Below are 12,138 nucleotides of genomic sequence, written 5' to 3'. Positions count from 1 at the left end.
CAAGATGGGAATGTGACGACTATCTCGTTGGAGTGTCTTCTGGTGATTTCTGGAAAGTCTTTGTTCGTTAAGATCCTGGTCCACCGATTACTTATAGCTGGACCAACGTATTTATCTAATCTTCGATGTATACAAAAATAACAAATTTAAGAGTGCCTGCCTGTAAAAATCAGACAAATTCTTAATTTTGCGGCAAGGGTCGAAAATTCGATTTCGCTCATATTCTTATGGTAGATAGGCTAGGGCATGACAAAAACTACTGGATAGTTTTTTTGGTAAAATATCCTTTTATTTCAAAGAAATATGCAAATTACCAAATTCCGTTCAAATCGTCATTTGACGCACCATTTTATTACACAAGTTTGAGAGCCTCGCATGCAAAACCACATCGTTCTTCCGTCTTTAAAACACTCAAATATTTTTTTGCAATGTTTAAATATGTACTTGGTGTGTTTTAGGAAATGTTGCGTTGTCTCTTTGGGTGCAAAATAATTAAATTTCGAAGACATGTATTTCATTCACTTAAAAGTACTTCGTGAATATAATTAATTTTCACCATGTGCGAAACCTTCAAATGGATCAAGCTTCTGGTGGTTGAATCGCAGAAGGATGTTCTACAGATTCCTGTAAAAATTTCTTTGGGCAAATGATTGTGAGCGACGCGAGAGCTTTTGAAAGTACGTCAAAAATGCAAATATTTGACCATCCGTCGTCAAATTTCAATTTACGGGTTAGACGTATATTTCAGCATGCGCCACACGAATTGACCTATGTTAAGTTGAAATAGACACAGAGTTGATAATTTCGAAATGTTCTAACCTTATTTGTTGTAAAAGACAGGTCCAAAGCCGATTTGACGTGTTTCTAGTCGATCTCTCGCGATTCGTCGCACATAAAGCAGAAGTTTGCTATTGTTTACACAAGGTTTAACATCCGATGTACAGCGCCTACTGTCAACTTATTATTGGTCGAATACTATGAATCTGTGACAATCTTTCTGCGCTTATGAACATCACTGCATCTAAGTCTAAAACGGCTGAGTCATTTGTAGATAGTTGTTTGCTTTACGCTTCGCCAAAATATTGCGTTTGATCGATTGCTGACCATTGCTGATAAGCGTGTCGACAGGTGTCACAGTGATATGTGTATCCCCGTGATATGTGTATCCCCGCACACATATCACTAGTGATATGTGTATCCCCTCCAAAATGGCGACCAGTGATATGTGTATCCCCCACCCCCTCCCCTCTACTTTAAAAAGCAATATCCTCCTTGAAAGCGCTCTCGTCGTCCGGTCGCTTACTGGACGAACGACTAACCCAAACAGGCTTCAGTAAAACACAAATCTCAATTTTTGTAGTTGAAAAAGTTTACGTATCTGCTGCTGGAATTGTGTTCTTGATCCTAACTGGTTTTCTGCGAGCAGGATATAATGAATTTAAAGTTGAACACCAAATGGATCTAGATATATTTCAATTTGAGTTTCACGGCACCGGATTTCTAGGACGATATTAATTGCGCGGTGCATTCTCACCCCTCGAGTAACGCATATTCTCCACTGTTCATCGCCTTGTTTGCATCTGAATTATTCGTGGAGTGAAACACATATCACGGCTTCGACCCGATCGCCATAAAATGATTAGTGGCACTCGTGTATCCCCTGCACCCGCTTTTCAGTTCGACTTTTTGTAAGATATGTTAAGTCTCAAGCTGTATACATTGCTATACTGCGAATATTGCTAGCACGTCTCACAATATTCGACGTTTATTCTTCGGCAGTTAGCCTAGATTTACGGCTGTCTTCAGGGGATACACATATCACTGCGCCATGTAATAATTAGTGATATGTGTATCCCCTGCATGCGGTAGGCGACGGTGTACAACCGAGGTCAGTGAAACTCCAGAAATCCCAAGCTATGAATAAATGCCTGGTGTGAATATTTCTAGCAAGCCAGTTTTGACAATGCAAATGTTATGGGCATTTTTCTTCTTGGGTAGAAAGCCAATATAACAGCTGTGTCCATGGGGATACACATATCACTAGTTCATGAAATAATCAGTGATATGTGTATCCCTTATTATCCCGTGCACGCGTGCACGCGTTTTTAGTGGAATTATCGAGTTTCAAACTTCAGTGAACCTAAGCCGTGTAAAAACGTCGGGTGCTAATATTGCCTGCAGTTTTGACAAGGTTGATGCGCTATATTATAACAGTTGTGTTTCTGGGGATACACATATCACTGCGCCATAAAATAATTAGTGATATATGTATCCCCTGCACGCGATTTCAGTTTAGATATTTAGACATTCGAGTTGCAAACTCCGCAAACCTCAACCTGGGTATAAACGTCGTAGCGAGTAAGCAGCCAGCACGTTTCGGCAATAATTGGCCATTTTCTTCGATCAGGTAGATAGCCAATCTAACGGCTGTGTTTAGGGGATACACACTGAGGTCACTGCGCCATGAAATAATTAGTGATATGCGTATCCGCTGTTCGAAGTTTTAGTCAGATATACAATCGAGTCGGTTGGAACTCAACCAAACTCAAGAAATCCTAATCTGCTCCGTTGGGCGCGAATTCATTTCTGGTTTCTTCTACTCTTTACAGCGCTCGTCGGAACCTCGCAACCGAGTCGCCATTTTGTTCGTTGAATGTCCAGGCGCGTATCAGTGTTTTGTGTATCCCCACGGGGGATACACATATCACTAGTGATATGTGTGCGGGGATACACATATCACGGGGATACACATATCACTGTGACAGTCGGCGCAGCACAATCTTGCAGCCGTTATTTGTTCGTCACGCAATGCTGTCACGGCATATGCTGCACATTTTGATCTATTTTGTATAGAGTACTCTCAGGATAAGTGAAGTAATTTAATCATAGTTCATCTGTTTGTTCATATAGTTAATAATATGTGTATATTTATATAATCGTGTTCTATAGTGTACGTGGCGTCGGTCCAAATCACGTTTGTTATACGTTCTGACGTTTCAGACAACAGCTGATAAAGCTAGTGCCTGTACTCACTAGAATTTTAAGAAAATCGCCATAAACAAATTATAGATTAATGAAGCAAGAACTAACTGAAATAAAAATAGGAAGTCACAACGTGTCTAATTCGTGAGAAAAACAGACTAAATTTAATTAGTAATTACGTGAGCAAATAGCCCTAGCCATGCTATTTTATTTGGTGTATTTTGTTTGCTTAGTAGCGAGGCATTGGTATGTAACAGAAAATAGAGGACTGTTGTCAATACAGTCCAAAATTATCGTCAGTAAAATATTGTAAATAAAACACCTATTGACCGGTTACCTCCGCGGCCACCATTTGGTCATTCCGTTAAGGGTTTCATTATTGTCTTTACCCCTATTAAGTGGCCACCCAAAATTTAAGAACTTTGTTTTGGAAAGGGCGATGGCAGATAAGAGTCTGAAATTGAACGTGCATGACGAGTGATAATTCAAACACACGTCTATCATGATGGTCTTGAACTGACTCCATGTTCACCAAGAAATTTTGTACAGCGCCTAGAGGAGGCATGGATAGGCGCTATATAAATATTTATTTATTATTATTATTATTATTATTATTATTATAACCCGACAGTGAAAAGTTAAATATTCAAGGTACACCAACCTCTATTTAAGGTGGCTCCCTATAGTTTTACGATCGCACGCGCGCTGAGGACGAAAGCTCAAGTAATCTGCACGCGCTCGAAGGAAAACGTTACTGTTTTTCGATTTTTATTACGTCAACATGAGCACGACAAGTAAACCTGAGAGTGAATTTTCTCGCGTTTCCTTCGGTGAAATTCCGTAAAACTTGGCAGATTGGTAGTAAATGTTTTACTTTAGTCGGAGCTCGTTTTTCAGGGAAATCTATAAGACCAGATTTCTCGCAGCGATAAAAGACGTAAATTTGCAAAAATCGAAAAACCTGCCTTCACAAGCCCTACTTTTTACGTCTTTAAAATTTGTATCCCGCAGGAAGCGATATGCTGTGAAAATTTGGGAAGATTTCACTGAAGAAAATTCAAGAAAATCGCAAGTAAATCCATATAAAAAGTAAAACACATATTTGTTTGGCCATTTATAATTCAAGACTAAAACCAATAATTTCAACAGAGATAATAGTAAAACACTCAGTTAATCATTGCTTGTTACATGTAATTAGTTTGAGAGGACTGGGTGTAAAAATGAATGCAAAAACGGCATTCAAAGCATAACACTTGCACGCGCAACGCCATAAATGATTACCCTATGGAGCCACCTTAAGCGGCTAGCCCCGGTCACCACCCATTTCCCAGAGGGTAACCCACTGTATTACATACATGTAAACCAAAAATAATTGCATGGCGCGAAAAGACCTAGGTATGAGTTTAGCGTTACAGTATTACGCAGGGCATGTAGGTAGCGGTGGTCGAGTAAAAGATAACAACAGGGGCAATGGTAAAATATTCATTCTTTTCATTTCTTAATTCAATCTGTTCCTACTCAACACGATTGTGTGCTCCCAGTGATTCCAAGCCTTACGGAGCCTTACGTATTAGGATAGAAATTGTCCTACCTCTACCCCCTAAAACGGGATGACTAGCATTGCGTGACGAACAAGGAACCGCTGCAAGCAAGGATTCAAGCCATCAAACCATGATGATCAAACGTTTGGTGTAGTGCAAAGCAAGCAACTATCTGCAAATGACTTGGCCGTTTTTGACTTAGATGCAGTGGTGATCATATGTGTCGAAAGAGGGTCACAGATTCATGGTATTCGAAATAAGTTGACAGTTGGCGATGTACATCGGACGTTATGTAAACAAAAGCAAACTTCTGCTTTATGTGCGACGAATGGTGAGAGAAACACGTCAAATCGGCTTTGGACCTGCCTTTTACAGCAAATAAGGTTAGAACATTTCGAAATTATCAACTCTGTGTCTATTTCAACTTAACATAGGTCAAGTCATGTAGCGCATGCTGAAATATACGTCTAACCCGTAAATTGAAATTTGACGACGGATGGTCAAATATTTGCATTTTTGACGTACTTTCAAAAGCTCTCGCGTCGCTCACAATCATTTGCCCAAAGAAATTTTTACAGGAATCTGTAGAACATCCTTCTGCGATTCAACCACCTGAAGCTTGATCCATTTGAAGGTTTCGCACATGGTGAAAATTAATTATATTCACGAAGTACTTTTAAGTGAATGAAATACATGTCTTCGAAATTTAATTATTTTGCACCCAAAGAGACAACGCAATATTCCCTAAAATCAACCCAGTACACATTTAAACATTGCACAAAAATATTTGAGTGTTTTAAAGACGGAAGAACGATGTGGTTTTGCATGCGAGGCTCTCAAACTTGTGTAATAAAATGGTGCGTTAAATGACGATTTGAACGGAATTTGGTAATTTGCATATTTCTTTGAAATAAAAGGATATTTTGCCAAAAAAAACTATCCAGTAGTTTTTGTCATGCTCTAGCCTATCTACCATGAAAATTTGAGTGAAATCGAATTTTCGACTCTTGCCGAGTTATTTTCCATTTTTATGGACAGGGACTCTTATAAAGTTAAATAAAGTTTTGCGATCGGAAATTTTAGTTTGCGTTTAAGGACCTTTTAGACAGTTATCAGTTTCGATAGAACGTCTATAAACACGAGAAATAACACCATCGTTAGCAAATAGAAATTGAAAATCCAATAAACCATGTGTAGCTTAATAATAAAATAAAACAAAACATAATTGTTTTATGGACAAAGTAAATGTTCATCCTAGAGGGATTTGCTAAAAACTCTAAATAAACCAACGTTTAGATCACTGGCTGCTGACTCCAGATGGCTCAAGATGGGAATGTGATGACTTGTGCGTTGGAGTGTCTTCTGGTGATTTCTGGAAAGTCTTTGTTCGTTAAGACCTTGGTAAACCCATTAGTTATAACTGGACAAACGTATTCATGCAACCTTCAATACATACAAAACAACAAATGTAAGTTAGATTACGTTTTGCGATTGGAAATTTTGTTGTGCATTTATATGTGGCTCGTTTGTTAGAATGGAAAATCTCGGTTGGCATATTTTATGATTTATGATGCTTTCTCATCTTTAACAGCCAAGGACGGTGAAACATTGTTTCCGTTCTAAATGAGCGATGTTAAACGATACTAAAAATGTCTCATTTAACTAAAAAGACAAATAGCAAACCCAATACGTACGATGTAATAACGAAGCGCGCGAAGTCTAAAAATAGATTGCAAATTATTGGATTCCCACGAGAGTCAGACAACATAGGCGTTTTCTGAGAGAAACAGGAGGAAAATGAACGCCAAATTTTCGTTTTAAAAATTGTTTTAGGAACACTTGCTTACACGCTTGAAAAAGCGTCATATAGTGCACCATTTCATTTTGTTTGTCTGAGTTATGACGTCACTCGCGCGCTTCGCTATTAGCTGAGGGGTGTATTGCTCGATACTGCGCACTTAGTAATTATAAAACTCGGCAAAGCCGGGTAATTGGTAGGATTTGTCATTGTAAGGCACTTTCCTCAACCTAGCCAAGTTCAAAACATTATCGCTTTGAACAAATAGCCCAGCCTAACCTGTCTTCTGGTGATTTCTGGAAAGTCTCTGTTCGTTAAGATCTTGGTACAACGATGACTTATAATTGACTAAATAGAACATATTTGCCTAGGCCATGAGAGCATGAAGGGTACAAGAGTTTATTCGTTATACAGACGTTTTTTCCAAGGTAATCTCTCTCAAGTTATTTTTATCACTCCCAGTTTCAGAAATCCCAGGAATATCTAGAGAGAGCGAATCCTTTGACCCGGGTTTCGCTCATCCTACACGAAAACATCCACGCAACGCGAGTGGGAACACTATCCACGAACGATCTGGGTACCATGTCTAAAAATAACTTGAGAGATTACTTTGGAAATAAAGGCTGTATAGAGGATTAACTCTCCCACCCTTCATGCTCTCTTGCTTAAGCTAATAAACATTATAGATGAGAAAACTTGGCGACTAGAGATGGCCAGACATGCTTTCCCTACGGCAGTGATTGCATTTCAAAAACCGCTTTTTTTTTCCCTGGTTAATGAACGTTTTCTTTACTTTAGGTTCAGTGTTCAAGTTCTGCTCAATGTTTAGAATCACCGAACTAAAATAAATAGCTACGGTAAACTGAACAAGTAACTATGAAGAATTAATCGCATCTGTTTCGTGTTTTAGTGATCTGGGGAGGAAGTGGAGAAACAGAAACAAGCCGTCCTGTTTGGGTTAATTAAATACTAGATCGCCAGTAAGCGGGAGATGGAAGATAATTGCCCACGCCATAAATCTTGATAGCTAGGACAGCTAGCCTTGCATACGGTCGGTGCGCCTTATATTAGAATTAACCAATCAGGATTAAGCAGGAGGGAAAAACTTCACTATCCTGACGTTACATGTATGTTAACAGGAAAGGCAATGAAGTCGGGCAATTTTTCTCACTAGAGCCGGCATATTAAATATTCACGAAAATAAAAGGGATTTATAACTAAAAAAAAACATTTCAGGTATTGTTAAAAGTGAAAAATACGAAACACTTTGTGTCAACGGGCTTTTGATTTGGGGCCAAAAATAGGCTAGCTGTCCAAGTTCCGCAACCCGCTCCTCGATCGCTGTCGCCAGGTAGGGTAATAGTTGTGTCATTTTAAACAAAATATCCTGTTCCTCGTCAAATCAAACCCAGAATTCTCGATTTAAACATTAATAGAGGCCAAAGTAGCTTTAGCATTCCCTTTATTTTCTGTTAACTGTGAAGAGAAAGACTATTATTGTGTAGTTTCGGGCCGTTTCGGTAGGACAGCTCGGTTTTGACTGCCGCTCGTACCACGGGAGTAGCAACCATATAAAAAAATTACAATATCTGGAGGGGAAGCCACATCAGCCTTAGGTAGTTTTCATGAGGGTCTTTTATCCTGGTCGAATTGGAATTTAGAGTGTTGGTTTCTTTAGAGGGTGGAAAACCCCAGAAAAACCCTCGGAGCAAGGGGACACCCAACAACAAACTCAACCCACATATGGTATCGGACCGGAATTGAACCCGGACCACATTGGTGGGGGGCGAGCGCTCTCATCACTGCGCTTCTTTGCTCCCCAAGGGAATGGGTGGAGCATTTGACTTTTTTGGGAGGAGGTGGGCGATTTTAAAAAATATCCTGCAAGCATACTTGTACCAAAAAATTCATGCACACGACCACTGCCGAAAAAAAATTCTCGTACGTTCAGTTTGCCGAACTGAAATCATGTTACACGGAGAAAAAATACTATGAATACACACGTCCCGAGAAAAATTCCTAGTACATGAAAGACTTAAAAAAAAGTTCGTGCCTGTACCAAATCATACACACACCCCTTCAAAAGTCAACCGGTCCACCCCTTACAATAGATTTTCACGGCTCAGACAATTAAATATTCAAACTTCGCCACAACTGGCTACCTCTCATCGCCCGCCTTGTACACTGTGTGAAATCTCCGTCGGTTGACGAACACGTATCGTAACTGATTCTAAAAGAGCGAAATATGCCCATAATTGAAGTCGTCCAGCTGCGTGATTTGAAGACTGGTGATCAAATTGCTGTGATGGGAAACGTTGTTGATCTTAATCCGTCACTTCTCCCGTTAATGGATCACACTAATGGTATATACTTTCACCATGGCATTTTCGACAAGGAAAATTCGGAGGTGATCGACTTCCATGGAGATAGCAAGGCCGATGCCAAGCCGAAGAGGCGCTCCATCTTTGAATTCGTCGCTGGACGTCCCCAACTTTTTCGCGTTGTTCACGAAAATTGTCTGCCGGTGGCGACAACTATGCAGATGGCGAACGATTTCGCAGAACGACGTAGCTATTGGCCGCTGTACGATCTGATCACAAACAACTGCGAAACCTTTGCCACTTATGAAGACATTCAGCACAGGCTTCTGCAGCTCTTTCAAATCTCTTTAGCAATGCGGCTGCCTTTACTGGAGCAGCAGTAGCAGCTGGATCGGCATCTGTTTGTTCAATCGGGAGCCTGCGCTAATAAACGATGCAAGGAGTGAATAACGAACGAACATTTACGAGGCTTCAAATACTTTGATGTTTGAAAACATTTAATAGAAGTTTTTGTATTAGAGGAATTACATAAAGCTTGAAAAGCTCCCTGATATAGAACTAATATCAAGCACACTTTGGGTCTGAACTGCGCCCGTTATCTAAACGTATGTTTTACAGTTGACTGCACAGGTAATATTTATCACTTGAATGTAAAATTAAACTTTTTCCAAATCGGTTTACCAAGCAAGTAAGCATATCATTCGGATTCAGTGGAATAAATTTAGCTTTACATTAAAAAACTGAAACTTTGTAAAATTATCAGTGTGTTTCCTTTGCAAAACAAAGCTATCAATTCTTGGAAAAGCCTTTTGTCTGCAATAGTTGTCAGACCTCATTTGAACTTTTGTCAGTTTCTACGTTTTGTCTGTATTTCTTGGAATAAGCAACAGCATTAAAGCTAGTCACGATCTCATGGCATGTTTAACCTCAAATATCCTCTTAGTTATTTCAAGCCAGGTCTTTTTGTTACTCTTCTTTTTTTCGAAAGCAAAATTTGATCTCGGCAAGGTCGAAATCTGAGCGAGATTTAGGTAAAATTGACGCTGTCGCGTCCACGTAAATTTCATGTCTACCGATTCAAGACAAATAATATGTACTCCTTTAACTTTCTATGACATTTTGTTCTCTTAAATTTTAAGCAAGTTGTAATTGTAAAACGTCTCGAATTTTGTCGAGTCATGTTTCTCGTGCATGTTTCTCGAGTTATGTTTTCACGATGAAAGTCAACAATTCTCTGACACTTGGGTGAGTAATGTAAATTTAAACTCTATCCGGCCTTGGACAAGCAGGCGGTGATCTGAGAGGCGGTAGGATGTCTCAATATCTCGTGAAACTAAACAATATCACATGAACAATATAAGGAGAAGACTGTTAGTCTCTTTTTTCACCGGATTCAGATCTGCCTAACTCAGATACCGTTGAGTTCAAACCATTCATATGATCCGCGAAAGAACCTAAAAATAGATTTCTCATTGTTTTATCGTAGTGTAGTTTTGGACAGGTATTTTCGTTGAGCTAAGGACGTCGTTATGTTTTCTTGGTTTTCCATTAAATAAATTAACATTTCAATAAGTTTCCTGTTTTTATTTTTGGAAATGCAGCCATATAGGGAAGGCACAGGGAGACGTCCATTCAACCAAAAACTCCAAAACCCTCAAAACAGGAGAAAATGAAGCGAAACCAAATTGAACCGAAAATTCCGGACATTCCGCGAGGAATATCACACGAGATAGAAATTTCTGGTTAGAACTTTTGCAAAATTAATATTTCGGTACAGCTCGTGAGGTTGTCCTCTTCTCGAGAAATTCTAAAAACTGTTGTTCCATTCGCCACTGGAAATTTCTGGAAATGCAAACCGGAATTTTTGGTCGAATTGAAAGCGCCCACAAATTAATTGAGAGGGATTAACTCTCTCACCCTTAATACTGTCTTGCAAAGCTAATAAAAATTCATGGCTGGCGATGAGATGGCGGCCGCCAGCTCCGTAATCCCAACCGTGGCGAAAGTATTCGAACGGGTCGTTTATGACCAACTTGATCATTGTCTAATCAAAAATCATATTCCCTTCCCGTTACCAATCTGGTTTTCGTTCCTAACATTCTACTGTAACCGCTTTGCTTGAGGCTACAGACCGTTGGACAATGATTATTGATCATGGTCACGTCAGTACCGTTGTTTTCTCAGACTTAAAAAAAGCTTTTGATACTGTTAACCATGATATATTGTTGCCGAAATTACAATACTATGGACTACGTGGTCCCTGTTACGAATGGTTTATTGTTTTTATTGGATATCAATGACCTGTCAAATTGCTTACATTTTGCACAACCTATTGCAGAATGTATGCAGATGACACCAGCTTAACCTATGCCAGTGCGGATTCTTTTACATTATAATACAATAATTAACTGGAATATAATACAATTTCCATTGGTGTGAAGCATGGCAAAATCATGAAAAGCATACGGAACATTCTCCGTTGACACAAAAAAGAAATTTATCTGGTCCACAACTACATATCAGTCCTGTACTCCGGGACTTAGAAATTTGGAACTTTTAATCTCTAAGAAATAAAACAAGAAATGATATTTGCCTGTGTGCGGTTAGGCGTTATAAACATGTTGTTCTTGTTGTTCTTTTGAAGTAATGATTGGAATGCTTCTTTTCACATTTTTGATGAGGCTTACCATTTTACGCCCTCTTAAACATCATAACGTGTTCACACCTTGACTGGCCTCCCTGAGCTCGTTATCACCGCTCTACTAGTAGTAATCGTAGATTAAAGAGTGCGTTCTAGTATTGGTAGATCTGGTAGGTTAAAAAAGCAAAACTTGTGGCAACAGCATTTTGTGCCAGAGCTGTTAGATAAACGTGAAATTGGCCTCCCTCCAGTACGGGTGAAAACAAATGAATTGATCGCAATGCACGTGTATACGAGAGGGTTTGTTCTCGTTTACACATGTGTTACGTGATATTAGTTAAGACCGCCCCGTTGTCCACAGTCTGCAGTCCGCAGTCCGCAGTCCGCAGTCCTTGTTTTATACTGACCGGAAACCCACGATTCTCGACCTTGTAAATCGACACAAACGTTGGCCGTTCCGTCGGTATGCGAGACAAAATGCATTTATTACCAAAACTTGGACAATTATTCCGTCTACGAGCACGACGTCAATCGCCTTGGCTTTGGGGAGACAGCTATTGGTCATTTTTACATCCGAAACAATAAAACGGAGGACACGTTGGTGAACCAAAGTAATCCTGTGGGAGTTGAACTCTTTTCCTATACAAACACTTTCGTTGGGTTTATGTTACATATTCTGCGCACAGAAATCTAGACCAGCGAAGTGAAAAGAACACATTTCCCCCTTTGATTTATTCAGCAGAAAGCAGCGTTGGTTTTGGTCGAAGAGTAGAGGGTGCACAACACGCAGCCAAACTACAGCTTTCTGTTCGTACGAAAAGTCGTACACATTTCATGAAGACATGTATGCAAGAT

At 39.6% G+C, this 12,138-nt stretch overlaps 1 protein-coding gene across 1 annotated transcript in view; it reads left to right on the top strand.

The window, feature by feature from the left end:
• The window catches only part of LOC149112590 (uncharacterized), an 841-nt gene extending 414 nt beyond the window's left edge, over window positions 1-427 (top strand). Inside the window, exon 1 of the mRNA XM_089289013.1 lies at window positions 1-427. This exon is cut by the window's left edge and continues 414 nt beyond it. Coding sequence (XP_089145139.1) covers window positions 1-71 — 71 coding nt within the window. The 3' untranslated portion in view covers window positions 72-427.
• Window positions 428-12,138: the final 11,711 nt, after the last annotated feature.

This window comes from Orbicella faveolata, unplaced genomic scaffold (genome assembly GCF_042242905.1).
Source record: "Orbicella faveolata isolate gen_17 unplaced genomic scaffold, um_ofav_v1 contig_2, whole genome shotgun sequence".
NCBI classification, from domain to species: Eukaryota; Metazoa; Cnidaria; class Anthozoa; order Scleractinia; family Merulinidae; genus Orbicella; species Orbicella faveolata.
Note: the sequence above shows the minus strand (reverse complement) of the source record. Positions and strands in the feature narration are given on the sequence as shown.